This window comes from Notechis scutatus, chromosome 11 (assembly GCF_049901735.1).
Source record: "Notechis scutatus isolate UNSWTSFEM ecotype Mainland chromosome 11, rNotScu1.2, whole genome shotgun sequence".
Classification (NCBI taxonomy): Eukaryota; Metazoa; Chordata; class Lepidosauria; order Squamata; family Elapidae; genus Notechis; species Notechis scutatus.
In genome coordinates, this window is record NC_142019.1 from 19526345 (window position 1) to 19548982 (window position 22638).

The 22638-nt window shown below is 56.5% G+C and overlaps 2 protein-coding genes across 3 annotated transcripts; one reads left to right on the plus strand and one right to left on the minus strand.

Moving 5' to 3' along the window:
- Nucleotides 1-13405: 13405 nt before the first annotated feature.
- Nucleotides 13406-16327, plus strand: ZNF710 (zinc finger protein 710). Its single transcript, XM_087972993.1, has 4 exons — nt 13406-14862; nt 14983-15174; nt 15291-15465; nt 15560-16327. The coding sequence occupies exons 1-4, from the start codon at nt 13462-13464 to the stop codon at nt 15727-15729; spliced, it is 1938 nt and encodes a 645-aa protein (XP_087829119.1). The 5' UTR covers nt 13406-13461; the 3' UTR covers nt 15730-16327.
- A 57-nt stretch (nt 16328-16384) lies between these two features.
- IDH2 (isocitrate dehydrogenase (NADP(+)) 2) lies at nt 16385-21231 on the minus strand. 2 transcript variants are annotated; one of them, XM_026684674.2, is made up of 11 exons: nt 21060-21231; nt 20224-20315; nt 19706-19871; nt 19419-19579; nt 18369-18512; nt 18041-18177; nt 17783-17934; nt 17219-17331; nt 17027-17124; nt 16825-16917; nt 16385-16737 (listed from the first exon to the last, which is right to left on the minus strand). In XM_026684674.2, exons 2-11 carry the CDS (start codon nt 20272-20274, stop codon nt 16650-16652), a joined length of 1203 nt encoding a protein of 400 aa, XP_026540459.2. In that variant the 5' UTR covers nt 20275-20315; nt 21060-21231; the 3' UTR covers nt 16385-16649. The 2 variants fall into 2 exon arrangements, with proteins under 2 accessions (XP_026540459.2, XP_087829120.1); XM_087972994.1 differs by lacking the exon at nt 21060-21231 and adding an exon at nt 20577-20774.
- Between the last annotated feature and the right edge of the window lie 1407 nt (nt 21232-22638).

Below are 22638 nucleotides of genomic sequence, written 5' to 3' on the forward strand. Positions count from 1 at the left end.
TTGTGCGGCCCCCGGATTGAGGCCGGGGAGGGAGGCGGGGAGGGTGGCGCAGCCGGGCCGCGTCAGGTGGGATGCGCAGGCGGAGAGGTGGGTGGGTGGGGAGGGCCGAGACGGCGCCCTTTGCGGGGAGGGGAGCCCAGGCCCCTCGGAGGAGGGAGGAGGAGGAGGATCTGCTGGGCATCCCCCAAGCAGGGCGAATAAGTGCCCTAGAAGCTGCCCAGAAGCGCCTCACGAATGGACAGCAGACAAATGTTGGTCCCGGTCTAATTGTTCCCCTTGCTTCTCAGTTTGAAACCCCCCCCCCCCCCACGAAGAGTTTTTCTCTCTCCAGAGGTGAAATGGTTGCTCAGGACCCCAGGTGTGTGGGGGGGGGGGGCACCTCCTGCTTTTTGTCCTGGCTGAGACCTTCAGTGGAGCCATTGCGCCTCCTGGTAGGGGGGCCAAGGAAGAGACCCCCGAGGGGACTTTGGGGAGGGGGGCTGTGGCTGAGGAGGAGCCTGAGGGACATCCACCCACAGCTTTGGCTCGCTGTTAGCATCCCTCAGCGCTGGGGCTTATCTGGAGCGGGTTGTATTTGAGTGGCTGAGCCATCGAGGCTGTATCCCCATTTTATAAAAGGGTGTGTAAGCAGGAGAAGGAGCTGTTTGCTTGTGGTGGCCATTCCAGGCAAAATCAAGAAGGAAGAAAGGCTGGCTGGAGTCTCAAAAGGAAGAATGCCCCTCACCACTTCCCATAGTATTGTTCCTGTTTCAGTCTCCCTGGTGTTTCCTGTGTGTGTGAGAGAGAGAGAGAGGGAGGGGGGAGGGGGGGAGGGAGCCCACCTATGCCAACCTGAGGGTTATTTTGCACTTTCAACAGGTGGACTGCTTGTTTCTTTTGCCTCTCTTAACTGTCCCCATCGTTTTCCTCATGCCCAGTAGTCAGAGGAGCCTTCCCACTCGTGTGTCTCGCTGGGCGATGGATGGCCGGTGCTTCCCAGACGCCTCCTTCCTCCCGCCTTAGCTGACAGCACGGGGAGAATCTCCCTCTTTTGCCCCGGCCATTGTCTAGCTCTGCTTCTCTCAGGTGGCTGAGGATAGGAAAGGCAGGGGACCCACTTGCCTCCAGAAGCTGAACTGAAACTAAAAGGAGCTAGCAAAGAAGGGGGGGGGGATGGCATTTCCTATTCAGGGACCTTTGTTTAACAAATGTAATATATATCTCTCTTGAAGACTAAATGAAGTTATCTTCCTTTTTCTAAATTTCTAGTGGTTCATTCATCTTTCTTCACCCCATTGAAACAGAGAAGATTTTGGCATCTGGGATACCTTGGATATTCGTGTGTCCCATCTTAGTTTGACACTTGTGTTGTTTGTAATAAGCCCCTGTGGCTCCAAGAAGGAATGTATTGTTTGTAGGTGCACACAGACTGGTCTTTAGTACCCTTTGCAAAATTCTGCCCGTTCTGCCTTTTCATCTCCATGCCCAGCCCTATAAAGGGCCATCCAAGCCACTGAATCTGACCTCTGGCTGAATGCAGAAATCTCTCTTAAGGCAGCCCCAGAATCTCCTCTCAGAAGGGGAGCCCAGCGCTTGGCATGTGATTTGCCCAAAGCAGGAGAAAGTGAAACCATTCTTGGAGCAATTAGACATTTACTTGCCTTTTTTTGCAGCAAATGCCCTGTGTCCCGTAGTGAGTCTTTTTCATAGGTGGTGCACAAGCCAAAGAACCACATCCTAGACCTGAACATTTGATTTCTGTTTCGGGACAGAAGACCTACGCACATACCTTTTTTTTAATGTTATTTTCTTCCATTTCACTATCACAAGCACCATTTTATTTCTGTCTCTCCATCCAGTTCGTGCATTTTGCAGATTTCATAAGCTGCTTCTGCCACTTCATCCACATCAAGACATTTTACAGCTACAGCGTTCCTGCAATCTACTAAGGATGCTAGCTAATAACAAAAATTAAATCGGATTAGCCTTAATAAGATTTGTTCTTGATAAAACCATGTGTGTCTGCTCTCGAGTTGCCACCACGCTGATTTTATTAATTTGCTGATTATATTTTAAGATACTTACAAAACTCCAACTGTCCCTGGGTATTGAGGTCAGATTGACGGGTAAATTCTTTTTTTAATAATTTTATTAAAAACTATACTTAAAGTAAAAAAAAACTAATACAAACTAAACAATAAAAAAAAGAGAAAAATAAGTGGAAAAAATAGAGAACATAGAATATCACAGAGTTGGAAGGACTTCTAATCCAACCCCTTGCTCAAAGAGATCCTGTATATACCAATCTAGACGCGTGACTGTCCAGTCTCTTAAAAGCCGCCAGTGACGGATCACTTACAACTTCTGAAGGGAAGCTGTTCCACTGGTTGATTGTTCTCACACACACAAAAAGAATATAGTAAAGAAAAATATATAAAAAAATGACCTGTTTTGTGATAACATATAAAGAATTTTAACCTCTTAAAATACAACAAATTATCTTTTATTCCTATATCGTATCTCTTATCTATAAACAAATTTTAAAGCCTCATCATTTCAGTTTCAGTCCTGATATCAGCAAAAGTTCATTAAGGGTTACCAGAAATAACATCGTATTTATTTTTAAAATGATCAAATAAACCAACTTCATATTATTTTTAATAATCATGATCTTTTAGTCCCTTCAAATAATATCATAGAACTTTATTTCTTTTCATTTTTATTTATCACTTTTCACAAAATTCTTAAAAGCTTTACCAGAACTCTTTTGTAAAACCAATATAGGAAAATTACCCAGATTACTTTCTTGGCTTGTTATTTTGTTATTTCCATATCCCTTTTAATTATGAAGACATCGTGGCTTCTTTTGTATGTTCAATGTAGCATCTTCGTATCTTATTTTTAAATCCACTTTCAGATCAGTCTCAGTTTTGTTTAGTAAAACTTCTTCCTGTTTCATTGCTTCTTTTAAACATAATCTTTCAATAGAGGCAGACACTATCATGATTTTTACATGAATTCAAAACAAAAACATTTTCTTATGAGAAAAAGTAATTAATTCAAAAATCTTTTTTCAAATCTATCTGGATCCTTAGTCCACTTGTAACGTTTTAATCACCCTTTTGCTGCTTATCCCAAAAAAAAAAGTTCTTAAACTTGTATTTAAAACTTCTTTTGCTCAGGACTGAAGGAAACTTTCATGGTGCTGTCAAATATAATCCAAAGATTTCTAATAGCTGAAAATTATTTAACAAGCAGTTTTTGAAAGTGATTACAAAAGGAATTATGAACTTAGTGTCCTTTCTGAACACCTACTGCAGTTTGAGCAAGATAGCTATTACTCCCTCGCTTCCCAGAGCGCCAAACTCGCTGGAAATTACAGTCTTCAATCTCCTCGAGAGAAGCCACGGTGTGGAGCACTGCAGGGCAATCTCAAGGCCTTGTTCAGAGTGGAGTTATGCAGAACGGGGGCATCAGCAGAAGAAGGAATTGCCTCAGTGTATGAGCCAAGAATTCCAGATGCCCATATACCAGACACATCAAACTCCAGGCCCATGATGTGATTAGACCTGGCCCCAAAGGCTGCCCTGGAGACAGAAGGGGACTGGCCCACCCCCCAGCCTGGACACCTGCACAGGAGGCGGCAACTCAATCTGCCTGCTTGCTTTGCTTTAGTTTGGGTAAAAGTTGCTCTTTTTTTATAAAAAAAATATCCATATTTTTATATAAATATTTATAATATTTACATACAAGCTATTAATAAATAAATTAGGCCACACCCACAGAACCGGCTAGTGGTCCCTGGGATTTAAAATTATGAGTTTGGTGGTCCCTGAGGTCCAAAAGGTTGGCGACCCCCGGAATAGAACGTCAGGATCAAAAGGAGCCCTTATTCCCCTCCAGTGTGATGTTACCAAGAATCAGAATGGTTGGCAGCCTCCACATTTTACAAGTAAGGAAACAAATACTGCACCTAATTCTCGGTGCCACCTTCTGTGAAAGCCCCCGAGACACTGATGCATGTCCGAAAGTGGCATCCAAGATGGATAAGGAGGCTGGAAGAAAACCTTACCTGAGGCACTTGGAGATGCTGGGTGTCTCCCTAGACCAGGGAAGACACGAGAGCTGACTTCAGGTAGCTGAGGGAGTCTCTTGTGGAAGGGAGATAGACTTGTTCCTGAAAATGGGTGAAGCCAGAACTCTTTTGTCTGTAAAGGAGAAAGAAGATTCAAAGTGATGATCCCAGCAGAGGGGAGACCTGACTTGGCAGCAGAACAGGTGAGGAGCGCCTGGGTGTCGACCATGAGGAAAAGAGGAGAAACCTCAAGTCCACCTTCCCTCTGGTCATTCTACCCACCCAGCCACCCCGGTCAGACCCCTTTTGAAGCTCTCTCTGCAATTCTGGGCACCGCAGTTCAAGGGGGCTAGTGAAAAACACGGTTGGCTTCAGAGGAGGCTCCCTAAGAGGGGGAAGCTGCAGGAGTCAAGCTCTGGGAGGAAGGGCCTGGCCAGGAAAAAGATGGGGAAATACCATTTTTCCTACGGTTGTTGCACAGAAAGGGGGCGGCGAATATTCTGTATGACCCCAGAGGGGGGGACTGCAGTGTTCCTTCCCAGTCTCTGATTCCTCACTCTTCATGTCAGCTTCGGTGGCGTCCTTGGTGCTCTCTGGACTTGGTGGTTCCTTGCAGACATTATCAAGCTGGTAGCGTCCTCAGTGCTTCCTTGGCAGGATTTATATTGTAAAGCATAAATAACAATCCCATTTTTGTTGCTTATTTCATTGTCAGAGGTGTGGATTGTGGATTGTGGAGTTCTAGGCAAGAAGTATCCAAACATTTTTGAATTGCCATTTTAGTTAGGTCAGACCTACCAGAGACGCAGGGGGGTATATATTTTTTCATTTGTTCCATCGGGCTGGACCGTCTGCGATACGCAGCTATTTCATTTTTGTTCCTTGCTTTGGCTTTTCTACTGTGCAGCTGGGAACGTTAGATTGTCCCCTGTTCTGTTGGATGAGTCCTGAACAAAGCCGGTCTTTCAACTTTGCTCGCTTCCACCATACGGCATTGGCCTTTGTGTATTTATGGGGAATTTTATTTCCAGGACTAAGCACAGGAGCAACCGTGTGGCCCTCCCCCTCTTCTTCAGCTCTCTTGCTGCTGCCTGCCTCTGGGGGGGGGGGGCTGTTTGTGTCCCGGTGTGCCTCCTCAGCCCCCCAACTGCCTGCCCAATCTGGGGCTAGCAGACCTTCCCTCTGCTTGGCCTGCCCTCCAAAAGAGGCTCTCGGAAGGGCCAATTCCAGGATCTCGGCTGATGCCCTGAGGACAGGAAGGAGGATGCTGCAGTCGCCCCTCCCTCACGCCCCTCCCCCAATCCCCTCCAGATTCAAGTGAAGGGCTTAACATTCTCTCTGGCCTTAGCCACTTGCTCAGTGGCCGCCCAAAGGCTGGCTGGACCCACCCAAATGCATCTAAGGAAGGAAAACCAGTCCTGCTTTTTAAGGGCTTTTCCTGCCAGGAAGTTTATCTAGCGTTTAGTTGGAATCTCTCCTCTGGATGGCTTTGGTCCGTTCTTCTGCCTCCTGGATTTTGGAAGGACAGAAAAGGCCACCATGTGCCCTTCCTCAGCCCCCTCTCCTCAGGCCTTCACATGCGCAGCTTGATCCGTCTCTCTCCATAGGATTTCGTCCCAGGTTCCTGGACCTGACTTGGCTGGCTGGCTGATGGGGTCATGACGGTTGGGGGCGGGGTCGGGGTCTCAGCAAAGCAGCATAAAGTGGACCTTTTGCCTCTGGGGCTGTAGGAGTTGGTTTCCTTTGTTGAAGGATAAAATTGCCTTCACCTTTTTTTGCAGCCACTTCACTTTGCTGACTCAGGTTCAGGTTATAATAAATCCCATTATCTTCTTTACAAGTCATATTGCCAAGTCAGAGAGCCCTCATTCTGCATCTGGGCATTCAATGTTGGCTTCCTATGCGAAGAACTGTATATAGTATTTTTGTATGTTAAATGCGATCATGGCTGTCCAGCCTCTTCTTAAAACCTCCAGTGCTGGAGCCCCACAACCTCTTGGTTCTCTTTGATGAGTCTCTTTGAGTTGCTTCTTGTCCTGCCCTCAGGTGCTTTGGAGAACCGGCTGAGCCCTTCCTCTTCTTTGGGGCAGCCCCTGAGATATTGGAAGGCTGCTATCATGTTGCCCCTAGTTCTTATTTTCATTACGCTAGAATGCCCAATTCCTACAACCACTCTTCATATGTTTTAGCCTCCAGCCCCCTAATCATTTTTGTTGCTTTTCTCTGCACTCTTTCCAGAAGTCTCAACATCTTTTTTTATGTTCTGATGACCAGAACTGGATGCAATATTCCAAGTGTGGTCTTACCAAAGCAGTATAAAGTGGTACTAACCCTTCACATGAAATTGATCCTTTCCCTCTGTCAATGCAGAGGATTAATAGGATGATTGTATTGGCTTTTGGGGCAGCTACAGCACACTGCTGGCTCATACTTCGGCAGTGGACTCCTAAATCCTTCTTACATTTATTACTGTTCTCTACCTGTGCATTTGATTTTTCTTGCCTAAGGGTAAATCTTGCTTTTCTCGCCCCTGAATTACATTTTGTTGGGGAGGGCCCAGCATTCAAGTCCTCTGTCATTCCTCAGTACCTCCCCATGTAGCCTTGGAGATTTAAACTCATTCAAAAGAAGCTCCTATTGCCTGCCCAAATTTCCATCAGCTCAAGCTTTTTTCCTCTTCTTTGTCCTGTTGGGCTGCATACTTCCTTGTTGGAGTAAACAAGACCCTGAAGCCTTAAGCAAGCGTTTAAACGCCTCTCCTTTTGCCTTTTAGCATTTTCTGTCCTGGTGTGCCTGATTTCCCTTTACTGTGAGCCTATAGGAAAAGCTTCCTAGCGCCTTGCCACATCTTCCGCACCTGTGCCTAGCCACGAGGTAGTGGCCTCCCGTGAGCAGCTCAGGTACTCCACTGCCTTCTGCGGGAGCCCCTCTCTGCTGGTCTCCGGCTGTGGGGTGGGAGCGTCTTAGAGGCCGTGCAACAAGCCGAGCTACAATTGGGGTGATCCTGGAGAAAGAGCCCTTTGCCGTCCATATCCCCAAATATCAAAAGCTCAGCAGGGTGTTTCCATGGCCCCAACGGAGGAGGCTGCGTCTTTCTTCTCGCTTGATAGAATGACAAACAGTCCCCTGGGCTGCCAGCCCTACCTGGGAATACCTCTCCGGATTCCTTTGTCCCCTTTTCAGGCAGAGATGTCCTGCCGCCTTCTGAGTAAGGCGTCTCTTCTAGAGCAGCCTGTTAATTCAAGAGGCAGCGACTGGAGGTGCCCGCTCTGGCCTGGCCCACTCGCGAGACTCCATCCCAGGCTGGCCCAAAAGGGAGAGGCAGGAACAGCCATGAGCCCACGGGAGATGGCGGGCAGTTGCGCCACCAGGACACGCACCAGAGGGGCGGATGGATGGATATATATATATATATAATTTATTTAATATGGGGACACTTGTGCTGCTTGTGGAGAGACAATCACAGTTCCAAGAGAATAAGAGCTTTACTGTCTTACAAAGACCTGGTATAGAATAACTTTTGCTAAAATAACAAGGGAGACTTTCACGTTCCTTTTTTACTGAAATTATTTCTCTCCCTACATGTTCCATGTGCTCTCTGAAAATAGAAAAGCTATTTAAGAAGAAGCAGTGTGCGCGCACACACACGCACACACAGCAGAGGAACTGAATAGAGGAAGGATGAAAGGGGGGAAAGGAGCCTCAAAGGGGGGCGGGGGGTGAGAGAAACAGAGTGAAAAGCGATGGAAAAAGGAAGGGGGGGATGGAGAGCTCTGAAAAGAAAGGCTGAATGGAGCTGCAGGAAGGGGAAAGAGGAGAGCGCTTGAAAAGAAAGGAGCCCAGATTCACAGCCTGTGCCAAACCCCCAAACACCCCCCCCCCTTGTGTAAAGATGTAAAATCCTTTTGGCTTTTCTCGTCCTCTCCCTTTGCGCGGGGGGTAGGGGGAAAAAGAAAGTTAATTCTCAACTGAGCAGAAAATGAAAGTGGCCGAATGAAAAGAGGGAGAATCTGCCCCTAAGGAAGAATCTTGAGGAAAAAGAAATCCCTCACACAGTTAAAAATCAAAATGGCGTGTCTGTTGGGGGACATCTGCCCCAACAAACAAAGCTTCTCTCAGCCAGAGAGAAGGGCTTTCTCCCCCACATGGGCGGCCTCCAGCAACTGGAGGCCTGCCACGTTCCCCTCCGCGGCCTCGGGAGCTGCTGCGCCTGGGCTGGAGGAGAGACTCGGTCCACTCCTGGCCCATCCTGTCCTCGCTTGCCATTCGTTTTTCGGCACTGAGCTCACCCAGCAGGCTAGCTGTGGCTCTCCCATGTCTGGTTCACTGCAAAGGATTCTGCAGCTGGGGGGCAGCTGTTTTCTTCCCTACCTCTGCCAATTCCCCATGAAGTGCAGTAGTTTCCTGACTTCCAATTAGAGTTGCTGGCTGCACAACATACCTGAAGCAAAAGATGGATTGTGCTTGTGACACACTGACCAAAATAGGTCAAAACTGGTGGTTAGCAGGGCATGTGAGTGAGGCTGTTTGGCAATTCAGCTGAACTTTCTCTGGTTTACTAAAGAGCATTATGGAAAAGCCAGGATGAGCACCGCAGGGCAAAGAAAGTGGAATTCCGAGGTTGGTGATGGTGGCCCATTTCTGGTGAATGGTGGTAATGGAAGCACCAAGGAAGGAGCTCTGGCCAAATGCAGGGACTCTGCTAGAGGGCACAGAGACCCGGGTGGGAACACGGGCTCCCCAGCACTTGCCTTTAGGGGGACTCAATGGGGAAGGATAAGCTGATGGAAGAAGGGGCACTGCAGGATACTCCAGATGCTCTGTCAGAGTTGGGCTCCAACTGGGTGGCTGACTTGTGGGGTTACTGGAGCAGGTTTTACTGGTTACTGAGCTCTTGACACGTAAGGAAGTGGAGAAGGTCCTTTAACCTGTGGGCATGGCCACCCCTTTATTAGATGGAGGTTGTTGAAGATACCTGGGAGGAATCTGCGGTTGGGTCCAGGAAGTGGTGCCGGTTTCTTTGAGAGAGGGTAGCCCTTTGGCCTTGAAGAAGGTGGTGGCAGCAGCTTTCAATACCATCAGCTGTAGTGGTGAGGTCAGCATTTGGGGTCCTGTCAGTCAAACAATGCTATCTGCCACAGTGCAGGAGGCACAGCTTCTCCATTCGCCAACCTCTCTCCTTCAAGATCCATCCCCATGATGTCCAGAAAGGTTTTGAAAACCAGACTGTTCTCCCTGGTTCAAGACAGGGAAGTGGGGTGCATGCAGTTGGCATACAAGGCTTGTCATTTCACACTTATGGTCCACCTCACTGTCTGAAAAGTACTTCTTAAAAAGGCAACTGGACTGAGGAGGAGGAAGTTTTGTTTCCCCATCCAATAAAGGGAAAGATCTCCTTCCTCAAGGAAAAAAAAGCCCAGTTGCCTTTTGAAAAAGCACTTTTGAGACAACTATGACCTGGAAGACTGAGAATGTCCACAGACCTTCGCTCTACCTCCTTATTCCTATTCTTTAAAAGCTGCCCAGAATCACTTAGAGTGGGATCGCCTCTAAATTATATAAGCATTAAATAAATCTATAATTGGATGGAATTAATGAGACCCTCCTCCACAAGTAAAAAGTCGGTTCCCCTTCTATTCCCTCATCCAATTGTTTATGAAGATGGACTGGGCCTTAGACCGAACCTTGGGGTGCCCCATTGCATGCTTCCCTCCACGTAGACGTAGTTCCACTGAGAACGGCTTATACGTTATGCTGGGTATAAAGTTGGTCAGCCAAGCATAATATCATGGTTCTATATTTTGTCCCAGCGTCTCATGTTGGGAGAGACCTTGGAGGACTTCTAGTCCAAGCCCACCCGGAGCGGGAATCCTCCTATCGTCATAGAGAAATGGCCATCCTGTCTTTTCCTGAAAACCTCCCTGAGTCATGGAGGCCGGTTGGGCCACTGCTTAATAATCCTCGCAGCCAGGCAAGGCCAGGGGGATCCACCCCTGCAGCTCCGTTAGGAGTTCGTCCTGGGCCCACAGGTGGCTGCTTGCAATCTCAGCCTGTCTTCACTTCTGAAACCCTTTGCTTGATTTGCCATTGTGATGTCTGAACTGAAGCCTAGAAGGGTCAAAAGGTCAAGGTGGTGGCCACAGCTGTGCGCCACTGAAGCCCCACCCCTTTTGTGCACTGGCAAGCGGTGCAGCGCAAAGAGGTGGGTCTTGGGTCACTGGCACCAGAAGAATTGGTTGAACGTATGTCAGGTAATATTGGCCCGATTCGTTCCAGGTTGGAACTCTTGTGGGGTGCAGGTCCTTATGAGGTGATCAGGGAATCATCTTGCCTCGTACTTAATGGGATCCGTTTGATCCCGTTGCCCCTAAGGAAGTGGGAAGGGTACTCTGTGCTGTCAGTGCAACCACCTGTCCTTTAGATCCTTGTCCATCCTGGCTGAAAGCCTCCAGACCAGCAAGTGGGTTCCTGCAGTAAACAATTCCTGGCTGCGAGAGAGGATATCCTGGGATCTTTTATTCCTGGTTTGTCCTCTCCTTAAGGAACCATCCCTTGACCTGCCTGGATAATTTTACCTCCAGTTTACCATCTTTTCTTTCCAGGGAAAGTGGTAGGAAAGGTGGTTGCTTGGCAACTCCAGAGAGTCCTGGGTGAAACGGACCTCCAGGGTCACTTTCAATCTGGCTTCAGGTCTGGTTATGGGAGACGGACCGTCTTGGTCGCACTTATGGGCGGTCTCTGGTGAGAGCGAGAGTGAGGTGGTGCAACCATTGCTGCTTTTCTTGACTTTTCTGGTGTGGCCTTTGAGACCGTCAACCAGGATGTCCCCTTGGGCTGGTTCAGCTCCTTTCTCTGAGGTTGCTCCCAACTGGTGTTGATGGGGGAAGACGTCCAGCTGACAGCCGCTGCTTTGTGGGGTGCCTCGGGGCTCGGGGCTCGGGGCTCTCTCCTACGTAACCCATAACGTGAAGCTGCTGGGCGAGATCATCCTTAGACGGACTAACTGTACCCGGCTCTCGAAGGGTCACCACCTCCATCCGTCAACACTCTACTATTCTACCCCAGTGATGCTGTCTCTGTCCTCTCTGTCTTTTGTTCTACTGATCCTATTGATGTATTCCCCTCTTTCACTTTCTTTCAACTTCCTTTTTATTTCTTCCTTTTTTTACGGTTGAGAACTGTCTAGAATTAGTCCCATGGTGAGATAGGTGGCAATTAATGTTCCTCTTGCTCCTTCTCCTCGTGCGGTCGCAGCCACCACAATGACTTTATTTTGGCAATCCCTCCTCTCCACCCAGGGACCCTCTACTTGTAGGGCTGACAACTCAATGCTTTGGAGGGGAGTTTGCATTCTTCCACGCGGAGGGAGAAGGGCCGCCTGGCTGCCTGTGGGAGGAGTCCGAGTCTGCTGGTGCAGCGCATCCCTTGAGTCCTCCCATCAGTCTGATCCGCTTGCATTGAGCCCATGCTCGAGGAACAGGATTGATAGGCAGTTTTTTTCAGGGTTCAAACAGCTCAGGGCATGTGACGTCAGGCATCACCCAGATCGGCCCAATACAAATCACGATTTGCTCTGTTTCACGCGTGTTGTGATACATAAAGCCCAGGTGCCTTTGGTGGGGGGGCTAACAAGATCAGGCGCCAGTTGAAGCCATGTGGTTGTGTTACAGTGCTGTGGACAGCAGCCGTGGAGCCGCTTTAGCTCCGTTGCGAGATGGTCTTCTGGAGTCTGGACAAGGGTCCTGTTGCGGGGGGGCGAGTGGGGGGAATCTCTGTGGTCTGACAAGTGGGGATCGGGCGAGGGAAGGAGCTGGGGGGTCAGCCCTTGCCAGCCCCGGCCGCTCCCTCCGCCGCCCCCCGGGAGGAGAAGCCTCTGCGCTGGTCACCTGCTCCCAGGGGGCTCCCGGACTGGGGGTGAACGGTGCCCCCGCACTGTTGTCTGAAACGCGCTTTGCAACCCAGGGCGGAGGGGGGACCCGCAGAAACCCCCCCTTCTCCAGGTGGTCCGCTCCAATCTCCCCGAAAGGCGCCGCGGGGCGGGGATCTGCGAGGCCGAGATGGGCGGGGCGTTGCCTGGGAGACCGGGGCGGGGCGGGCCCGGAAAGGATTTGGCCGCCGCCGCCGCCGCAACTGGCCGGGCGGAGCCAAGCGCGGAGGGGGCGGGGCTGCGGCGGAGGCCCCTGCCCCGTCTCCGGCCCCTCCTCGAGGGGCGGGGCTCCGCACCTGCGGCTCGCCCGGTCCGGGCAGTTGAAGCGGAAGCTCCGGGCTGGGCGGCGCCTCCTCCGTCGGTCGGAGGAGGCCGCGGCTCCCGGAAGGTCTCTGGAGGCCCCTCGGTCGGCTGTCCGTCCCGGCCGGGCGCGGAGGCTGCGAGGCCCTCGCCGGGAAGGAGGCGGGGAGGCCGCGCGCATCTTCCCTGGGCTCTCCGGGACTGCTCCGCCCGGGTGGGTGGGGGGATCCTCGGCAGGTGGACCCGGGATAGGCGGGAAGGTGGCCCGGCGACGGGCCCGAACGGAGCGGCGGTCCCGCGAGCGAGCCCTCAGACCCGGGTTAGTGGCTCCCCGGCAGCCCTTCCCGCCCCTGGAGGCCCCCTCGGCCTGCCGGTGGCTTCTTCCCGGGCTGCTTCCGTGAAACCCTCGCCGGCCACGAGCGACCCCTTCCCGGGAGGAGCGCGGCTGGGGCTGGGGGTCCGCCTCCCCGTTCTCCTCCCCAGGGCCCCCGGCGGTTCCCTTCTGGAAGCAGACAGTAACGGAGCCCCGGCTCCTTGCCAGCCCCTCCCTTGGGCCTGCTCTGCCGCCCTGCCCGGGGGGGCTCCTGGGGGCTGGGCCCTTCCTGCTGCTCCCAACTCCGGCCTGGACCCCCCACCCCGGCCCTTGGCTTGAGTGACGCCCCATCACAGTCGGGAGAAAAATGCCCCAGTGGGCCCGGAAGTGATGCCAGTGGACTTGCCATGCAGGTCGCTTCACTGCCACAGTTGGGATTGGCAATTCCGTTGCTAAGCCGTGTGGTCGCTAAGCAAGGCATCACTTGGCCGGACCATGTGGTTTTCCCAATGCGATGTCTTTGCATGGCCAGAAGCCTGTGGGCAGATGGCGTCATGTGACCGGGGGATGCTGCGTTGGCCGTAAGTGCGGGGACCGGTTGTAAAGTTGTTTTCAGTGATGTCGCAACTTCAGAGGGCCACTTAAGCAGTCAGTCGGTGTAACGGTTGTTAAGTGAGAACTACACGTTACTGGGCAGCTGCGATGCCCATAGCTGCCCTGTGGCAATGATGCTGGCTTCCTTCGGAAGGGGGTTTTGCCAGGCTGGTGGGGGTGGGGGTGTTGGGCGCTCGCCTGTGCCCTCCCCAGAAGGCACCGGAGCTCACGGCTTCCCTTCCTCTCCCCTCCCTGCAGGTGCTGCAGCTCTCCATGCAAGGCATGGAGCGTTTTGCCAGCTCCGGGACCCAGACGGAGGCGGTGGTGGTGCTGTCGCTGGCCCAGGCCGCTGTCCTGGGCCTGGTATCCGAGAATGAGTTCCTGGGAGGCACCGTCAACCCCGACACCATCTTCTCCAGTTTGGCAGGGAAGCTGGACGAGGACGCCGCGGCCACTGAGCTGAAACCCCCCGAAGGCAACAGCCCGGCTGGCCCGTCCCAAGGGGAGCCCCTGGAGGAAGAGGAGGGGCCGGAGGCAGAAGCCTCCCTGGGGAAACAGGCCCGGAGGAGGAAGCGGCCCCCTGTGCGCCTGGTGCCGAAGGTGAAGCGCGAGAGGGGCGAGACGGAGGGGGAGGAGGGGGAGGAGGAGGAGGGCAGCCCCGAAGTGCCCGCCAGGCCCCCCGAAGAGCAGGCCCTGGAGAGCAGCAACCCAGAGGAGCCGTGTCCCGAGCCAACCCGGCAGAGCGGCAGGGTGGCAAGCCTCGTCCCCTTCAGCAGGCGGCCTCAGCCCCTGCAGCCGCCACGGAGGCCCCCGCAGCCAGAGCAGCCCTTGGGAGCCTACGAGGAACGGTTCCCCGGCCCACCGCAAGCCGGCCTGGACAGCGGCTGCAGCTTTCCGCCCGGCCTGCCGTCCCTGAGTGGCATGGAGAGCCAGCTGCCGGCCTCTCCCGCGGGGCAAGGCAGGAGCGGGGCAGGCTTCACCTGGCAGGAGCCGCTGGACTTCGAGGCGGAGGCCCCTGGCGAGCACAGCAAGAAGGTGCACATGGACCGCCTGGACATCAACGTCCAGATCGATGACTCCTACCTGGTGGAGAAGCGCTGGCAGTGCCGCCTGTGTGAGAAGTCCTACACCTCCAAGTACAACCTGGTGACCCACATCCTGGGTCACAACGGCATCAAGCCCCACTCCTGCCCGCACTGCAGCAAGCTCTTCAAGCAGCCCAGCCACCTGCAGACCCACCTGCTCACCCACCAGGGCACGCGGCCCCACAAGTGCCAGGTGTGCCACAAGGCCTTCACCCAGACCAGCCACCTCAAGCGCCACATGCTGCTGCACTCGGACGTCAAGCCCTACAGCTGCCGCTTCTGTGGCCGGGGCTTCGCCTACCCCAGCGAGCTCAAGGCCCACGAGGGGAAGCACGAGAGCGGCCGCTGCCACGTGTGCGTGGAATGCGGCCTGGACTTCTCCACGCTCACCCAACTCAAGCGCCACCTGGCCACGCACCAGGGCCCCACGCTGTACCCGTGCCCCGAGTGCAACAAGTCCTTCCACTACCGCAGCCAGCTGCAGAACCACACGCTCAAGCACCAGAACGTGCGGCCCTTCGTCTGCACCGAGTGCGGCATGGAGTTCAGCCAGATCCACCACCTCAAGCAGCACTCCCTCACCCACAAGGTAGGCCGGCCCCCCCTGGGGCCAGGGGGGGACCCCGCAGCCGCCTCCTCCTGCCCCCCCCCACCTGGACCCTCCCGGGGCCTTGAGCCAGGCCCCGGGGGCCGCTTGCGTCTCTTTCAGGGCGTGAAGGAGTTCAAGTGCGAGGTGTGTGGGCGCGAGTTCACGCTGCACGCCAACATGAAGCGGCACATGCTGATCCACACCAGCGTGCGCCCCTACCAGTGCCACATCTGCTTCAAGACCTTCGTGCAGAAGCAGACGCTCAAGACCCACATGATCGTGCATTCGCCCGTCAAGCCCTTCAAGTGCAAGGTAGCGCCGGGGATGGCGTGGGAGCGGGGTGGGGGGCGGCTGGGAATAGCCACGGGTCTCCCCCCTCCCCTCTGGGCCTCCCCCCAGGCCACCCCGCCACTGACTCCTGCCTACAGGTGTGTGGGAAGTCCTTCAACCGCATGTACAACCTCCTGGGCCACATGCACCTGCATGCCGGCAGCAAGCCCTTCAAGTGTCCTTACTGCTCCAGCAAGTTCAACCTGAAGGGGAACCTCAGCCGGCACATGAAAGTCAAGCACGGCGTGATGGACCTCAACCTGGACAGCCAAGGTTTGCGGGGGGGCGGGCGGGGGGGGGGGACGGGAGGGAGCCAGGCGCCCGCCTCCCGAGGCCACCTGGCACCCTTTTGCCTTCCTCTCCCCAGATCCCATGCTGGAGCTGTCGGGCACCAACCCCTCGGAACTGGACGGGCAGCAGGAGATGGACGACTACGAGGAGAACGCCTACGACTACGGGGCCGTGGGGAACCCCAGCGGCGGGTCTGCCTTGGCCGAGCAGACCATGAAGGAGATCGCCTACTACAACATGCTATAGTTGGGAGGGGAAGGGCCTGGTCGAGGGGGGAGGAGGGTGTCCCCCCCCCCATAAAGCACTGCCTGGGCTGCACAGAACAGGGGAGCGCAGGGAGGATCCTGCCTACTCCGGCCTCTGTGGCCCTCCCAGCCACCTCTTGGCCAGGTGTGGCTCTGCTGGTTGGCGGTTCCTCGCTGGGGCACCAGCCTTGCGGGACTCCACTTGCCTTACTCTACCTCCCACACCTGGCCAGGGCGGCCCTGCAGACCCGCCGGCCCCGAGAGTCCTGGCCGAAGCAACTGGGGGACCAGAGGGGGGTCCTTGGCAGGCTCAGCAGGTCTCCCTCCCTCCAACTGGACCGCAAGCGCTGCTCGCCTCCCACCCACGTTGCAATCTACCTCCGCCCTGAACTCGGAAAGAGCAGCCTGGGTCAGGAAGCCTGGCTCCCCCAGTCCAGTGGACTCCAAAGTGCCCCCCTTTACTTGGCAGAAGGGTCGAGGCCCCCCACCCAGCCGGTGGCCGCCTTCTACTTCTGGGGTGCTGCCCTTTTGTGCATAGAGCTACTGTGTTTATTTTCCAGTTCTGAAGAAGTTCAGCAATAAATGAATATTGTTTGGCAGACGGACTGGGTGGTGGTGGAGCGCTGCGGATGCGTCGCACGGACTGACGGTCGCACTAAGGGAGAAGCCGTGGTTTAATACTCTCGGGCACCCAAGGCCAGGCCCAGGGCAGTTACAGCACGCAGCCCTTTCCCTTCTCCCCTTGCAAGGTCTGCAGTCACAGAACGGGGGTGGGGGGCAAGCTCTCCTCCCCAAGAGTGGCCACACAAGGGCCTCGCAAGCTTTAGAGACGGGCCCCGAAGGACTCCCGCTGCACGGAGCAGCCCCGCCTGCACACGCCAGTCCCCGGGAGCAGGGTCTTCGCCCGCAGCCCCTCCTGCCCTACTGCTTGCTCAGGGCTCGGTCCAGGTTGCTCTTGATGGCGTCCAGGAAGTCGGTGGTGTTGACAAAGTGCTCGTTTAACTTCACACTGCAGAGAGACAAGAGGCTCAGGGCCACTGGGGGCGGGGGGGCAGGGCTTCCGACCAAAGCGCCCCCCACCTGAGCCAGGCCTCACTTGCTTAATCCATGGATGCAGCCAGCCAAATCCTTGGTCATTGTCCCGCTCTCCACTGTCTCCACGCAGACCCTTTCCAGAGTCTCCGCAAACCTAGGGAGGGAGGGAGGGAGGGAGGGCTGAGGGAGGGAGCGGGGCCCCCTCTGGTCTGGGGAGAGGCCTCCCACAGCACCCCTGCCCCCCCTGCCGCTGCCCCCCTTACCTGACCAGCTGAGGGTTGCTGTCCAGCTTGCCTCGGTGCTGCAGGCCTCGGGTCCAGGCGAAGATGCTGGCGATGGGGTTGGTGCTGGTGGGACGGCCCTGGGGGAGAGGCGCAAGCAAAGCGCATGGGCTCTGGGGGCCTGCTGCCCGCAGCGGGCTCCCCGGGTCCCCCCCACCCTCCAGGCAAGCTCACCTTTTGGTGCTCCCGGAAGTGGCGAGTGACCGTGCCGTGGGCAGCCTCTGCCTCAATGGTCTTCCCATCCGGACAGACAAGGACCGAGGTCATGAGGCCCAGGGAGCCGAACCCTTGGGGCAAAGACAGGGTCCCTCTGACCAGGAAGGAGGGGCCACGGCTCCCCTGGCTCCCCAGTGCCCGGCGCCCAGTGCCCAGCTCCCCCAGCTGGTGCCAGCAGCCACGCTAAAGGCAGCACCAGCTGGGAGGGGAGGTGGTTCACATACTCCGGGATAAGCCCACCTCCCACCCCGCCCCACCCCCAAAGGGAGCCGGTCTCCCCCCTCTGCTCTTTTCCCGCTGGAGGAAGCTTTGCTTCGTGCTCCTTGGGGGCCCTGAGCCCCAGCTGCTTCCCCTGCAAGGTGCCACCCTAGCCTGGCAGCGCCAGGTGAAGGGAGGAGCGACCCCACTTGCCAGGCGCCAAGGGCTCAGGACGGGGTTCTTGGTGCCCATGTCCTGCTCTCATCGCTCGGCAAGCGCTCACACCCCGCCCTGCCCAGGGACCCGGGCAGGGCCCATCCGTACCTTGGGCCAGGATGTCTGACTGGACGTCTCCATCGTAGTTCTTACAAGCCCAGACAAAGCCGCCAGCAGACTTCAGCACCTGGGCCACCATGTCATCGATGAGCCTGTGCTCGTACCAGATCTTGAGCTTGTCGAATTCCGTCTTGTAGTGCCTGACAGGGAGGACAAGCAAGGTCAGCCCTGGACCGATGCCAGTGCAAAGGGGCACCGAAGGCTAGCAGGCAGGCTCTGGCCCCGGCCTCCCCCCCACGGGCTCACTTCTCGAAGACTTCCTGGAAGATGTCCTTGAAGCGCCCATCGTAGGCCTTGAGGATGGTGTTCTTGGTACTCAGGTAGAGCGGCCATTTCTTCTGGATGGCATACTGGAAGCAGCTGTGGGCAAAGCCCAAGATGGACTGCAAGAGGCAGGCCGAGGGCTCAGTGGGGCATGCCTGGCACTAGCCTGCCTGGAGAGCCCTCCCCTCTCCCCCAGGCAGGGGAGGGGCGTTGGGGACGTTCAGCAGGCCAGAGTCCCGTGAGCCTGGGCCTCCCCAGGGAACGCCGCGTCCTCCGTGAGAGTCCCGCCCCCCCCCACTCTTTTCCTCACCTCATCGGTGTTGTACATGCCCACGCCGACACCCCCGCCTGGGAAGTTAAAGACTTCCCACTCCTTGGCACCACTGCCATCTTTGGGCACGAAAACCATCTTAAAGGTCCCTGATTTATCCACCACGAAGTCTGTGGCTTTGTACTGAAAAACAGAGCCCCGAGATGATTACAGCCAACCCCACCCTTCAAGACACAAAAGGCTATAAAGAAACCAAGATCAAAATCTATCTAGGGTAAGCACTGAAACCCAGTTAAAAACCATTTCAAGAACTGCACCACAAAGAAGGAATGCTTTACAAAATGAACAATCCAGAGGCTCAACCACTACCCAACATTGTGGAGGGGAGTCCAGCAGAGGCTCCAGAATGGCTAGAAAAAAAAATTAAGACTTTTCTTCCCGTGTTCAGACCAGCCGTGGGAATCCCTGGGCTCCCTTTGTGACCTCTGGCCTAATCTGGGACACGGGATAATTTGAGGACCTGCCCACAGATGCATCATGGCTGCCTGCCTTTCCTGACGATTCTGCCTGTCCCGTCGGCTCTTGTGCCCCCCAACTAGGAAGTGTCCTGCCCTGCGTGAGGCTTCTCTCTTGGGTCCTTGTCCCAACTGCCTGCATTCAAGATCGGTTATCTTGAAGGAGAAGCTGTCCGTCCCACGGAGGCTGCGTCCCCTTTGGGGAGCAGTGAATGGGAGGAGGATTAGATTTTCACCACACTTTATGGGGGCCTGGATTCAGGGAGTGGGGGAAATGTTTTTGGATCGGATCAGCTGAGTGTATCCCATTCACTTCACTTAATGCCTTCCAGGTCCTGTAAAGGTTCAGCTATTAAACCTTGAAGAACGTGCAGACGTGAGCAACTTTGCTGATTGGACTTCCCCAGGTGGCTCTGGCGGGGGGGGGCTCCTGGGGCCCACCCTCGTCCCCACAGGCCTTTCCCCTCCGGGGTTTCCAACCACTTACGGGCCGGGCACCGGGGCATCCGGCACCAAGAACGCTGCTCCGTGTGGGCTGGCCGCAGGGCGCCCCTCCCCCCCCCCGCAAGCCCACCTGGTCTCCGTGAGCGTGTCTCCCGATGGTGATAGGCTTGGTCCAGCCTGGGACCAGGCGGGGGATGTTCCTGCAGACGATGGGCTCTCGGAAAACCGTGCCCCCCAGGATGTTCCGGATGGTGCCGTTGGGGCTCTTCCACATCTTCTTCAGCTTGAACTCTGCAGGGGCCACAAGGGAGACCCATCCAGCATGGGGGCGGGGGTGACTTGCCCGCCTCCTCTGGAGCCCCCCCCCCCTTGCTCGGACAGAGCTTCTGCCTTGCCTGCCTCGCTGCTTGCACATACCTTCCACGCGGGCCTCGTCGGGGGTGATGGTGGCGCACTTGACGGCCACGCTGTACTTCTGAGTGGCCAGGGCCGAATCAATGGTGACCTGGTCCTCCGTCTGGTCCCGATGGGGCAGCCCCAGGTCGAAGTACTTCAGCTGCAGGTCCACGTTGGGCAGGATCAGCTGCAGGCAGCAGAGAAGGAGCAGTCAGGGCCAGGCGCCCTCCCGTCCTCCCTCGCCAGGCCGGCTTCCTCCTCCTTGGCAGGGTTTATGGGCAGGGATCCCTTTCAAGCCCTCAGGCCACCCTATTCTGCAGGGAGGGGAATTTGACCCTGCTACCCTCCGTGAGCCACTGCCTTGCAAAGTGGGCCTGGGATCGCCTAAGACGCATGCAGGGATCAACAAGATCCCCCACCTCAAAGCTTCAAGGCCGGCCACCCCTTCTCCTTCACTTTCGACTCTGCCCAAGCACTCACCCCGTCCACCTCGGGTCAGGGAGTCAGTGGCATTGGGGTTTGTCCCCGCGGCCAGGTACCTTCTCCTTGATGAAGGCCCAGATGATCCGGGTCATCTCATCCCCGTCCATTTCCACCACGGGGTTGGCAACCTTGATTCTCTGGTCAGCATCTGCGGAGAAGGAGGGGAGGGCAAGAGGGTGACTCTCCCTGGACAGCCCCAGCCTCCCTCCCGTCCAACCGAGCCCCGTGGCTTCAAAGCGATGGGGGGGAAGGTTTAGGGCTCCTCTCTGGACCCGGGCGGCTGCTTCTGACACCTGGGCCCCTGCCCAGCCCGCCTGCGGAGCCCGGTCAAGCGGAGGTGCCCGGCCAGGGAAGGCGGCTCTTGGGGGGCATCTAACGGTCCAGCCCCAGGAGCCTCCGCGGAGCCCACCCGCTGCCCGGAGGGGGCCCTCCTCGGCCTCCAGGGCTGCCGCCCCCCCCGCCTGCCACATCGCGCTGCCGCTGGAGGGCCGCCCCGCCTCGCCTCGCCGCGGCCAAAGGGACAAGGTCACGCTCAGAGGACGCCGGCGGCGGCGGCGGGAGGCCCGGCCGCCCTCTGCAGCCCGCCGAGCGCCAGCTGGCCGCGCCTCCTCCAACAGGTGCCCGGGCGGGCCGGCTGCCAGGGCCGCAGACGAGGAGGGGGCGCCGGCCGAGGCCTCCCCGGCCCGACCGCTCCGGCCAGAGGGGAAGGCCGGGCCCGCAGCCCTTCGCCGGCTCGGACCGCAGCAGAGCAGCGCCGGGGTCGTCCTCGGTCTGGCCGAGCTCCCGAAAGCCGGCAAGGCGCCCGCCGGGCTGGCGGGCGGGCGGCGGGACTGCCTCTCCGGGGCCGCCAAGCGGAAGGCGCCCCGACCCGACCGACCCGCGCCCCACTCACAGTGCCGCTGCGGGGGCCGCTGCCAAGCGCTGAGCGCGGGAGCGCCGCGGCCGGGCTGCGAGGCCAGGCGGCGGCGGCGGCGGCCGAGCGGAGGAGGGAGCGTGCCATCGCGGCGGGCGGCGGCGGAGGAAAGGGAAGGCGAGGCGAGCGCCACCGCGAGCGCAGCAGCCCTGGAGCCGCCCCCGCCGCCCCCGCCCCGCGCTGGGCCCTCCTCGGGGCGGGGCGTCCCTGCTCGGCGGCCACGTGCGCCTTTGTTCCCCGCCCGCGCCGCCTCCCTCCCGCCGCTGCCGGCCTTTCGCGGGCCACCTGCTGCCTCCGTCCGGACTGGGTCCCGCGTGGGAGCAGCTCCGGGCAAGGAGAGGCAGCGGAGCAGGGGCGGCTGCCCACCGGAGGGAGGGAGGCTTTCCTGCTGCCCCTGGAAGCGGCGCCTCCAGCTGGTTGGGGACAGGCGGGCCCTGCGCATTGACGCCCTTGTGGAAATCCAGGCTGGGGGTCAGCACTGTCTGACTGGGGGGATTTTGCTTCTCCTGGAGCCGAGAGGAAGCCCCTCAGGCGCCTCAGTCTTGCCCCAGGGGAAGCGGGGAGGGCCAGGGTGCGCAGTGATGCTGAACCCCATCATCTTGCCCAGTGCTGACTGCTCGGCTTGCTCCTCTCCATGTGCGGAGACCCTCTGGCCTCCAGCCACAGCTGGCCCTTCTTCTCCGGCCTCCCCACTGCAGGGCCCTCCCGGGTTGCTCTTGCGCTTTCCTGGCCTGAGGGCTGCGAGTTCTGCCAGAGGGAGAAGAATATCCCAGGTACTCCAAATGCCTGACGGCTCCTGAGATTGCCCTGGGGCTTTAGTTCAAGGCCTTCCTGATAAGGGCTGGGCAAGGGGCAGCCAGCAAGCCGGCTTGCAGCCAACTCTGACCCCCGCTCTTCCTCCTCGTGACCACAGCTGCAGAGTCCAGCACAGCACAGGGGGCCTTCCAGACCAGAACTCATGGCAGGCCCTTCATATTTGCTTTTAGATTATCTGTGGACTTAAAATATTTGTCACCACTCATTATCTTAGCAATGGATCTTGCATATCTTCATCAAGACACCTTCCCTATTCTCTACAACTTCACATTTCAGTTCTTCACTGCAGTTCAACTCTCTTTTCTATTATTTGTCAGGCACAAACAACCAGATCCAGATGTGAAGAGTTTAATTAGCTGTCTTGTTGTTCAAACATAGATACAGGAACCTTTCAGAGTTGCAGTTGGGTAAGACTACGTTCAAGGAGAGTCAGTTTCCCACTTATGCCCACATAGGGATTCCAGACTAATTCCCTGCTTGACTCTCCCCCTGGCTCAGCCAGTCTCTCCTACATCTGCTCCCAATTAATATCTTCTCCCTCTGGCAACCAATCTGCCCAAATATCTTTCTGCCATTTCCCACTCATTGACTTCTCCAAATGCCAGTAGAATCCCAGAGAGGCAGGAGGTGGGGTGGGTGCACTCGGGGAGCGTTCAAGTTTCTGCTGCTATACCTTTGCCACGAAAGTATTCCCTTGGGGTCTCTTCATTGGCTTGGCCTACCCAAAGGGACCAGGTGGGCG

Excerpts from the sequence above, each read along its gene's own strand:
- ZNF710 (XM_087972993.1), top strand. The coding sequence starts at position 13,462 with ATGCAAGGCATGGAGCGTTTTGCCAGCTCCGGGACCCAGACGGAGGCG. Across the intron at positions 15,175-15,290 it reads TCAAGCCCTTCAAGTGCAAG|GTGTGTGGGAAGTCCTTCAA; the intron begins GTAGCGCCGGGG and ends TCCTGCCTACAG. Across the intron at positions 15,466-15,559 it reads CCTCAACCTGGACAGCCAAG|ATCCCATGCTGGAGCTGTCG; the intron begins GTTTGCGGGGGG and ends TCCTCTCCCCAG.
- IDH2 (XM_087972994.1), bottom strand. The coding sequence starts at position 20,637 with ATGTGGCAGGCGGGGGGGGCGGCAGCCCTGGAGGCCGAGGAGGGCCCC. Across the intron at positions 18,178-18,368 it reads GCATGTACAACACCGATGAG|TCCATCTTGGGCTTTGCCCA; the intron begins GTGAGGAAAAGA and ends TGCCTCTTGCAG. Across the intron at positions 17,125-17,218 it reads ACTTCCGGGAGCACCAAAAG|GGCCGTCCCACCAGCACCAA; the intron begins GTGAGCTTGCCT and ends CCTCTCCCCCAG.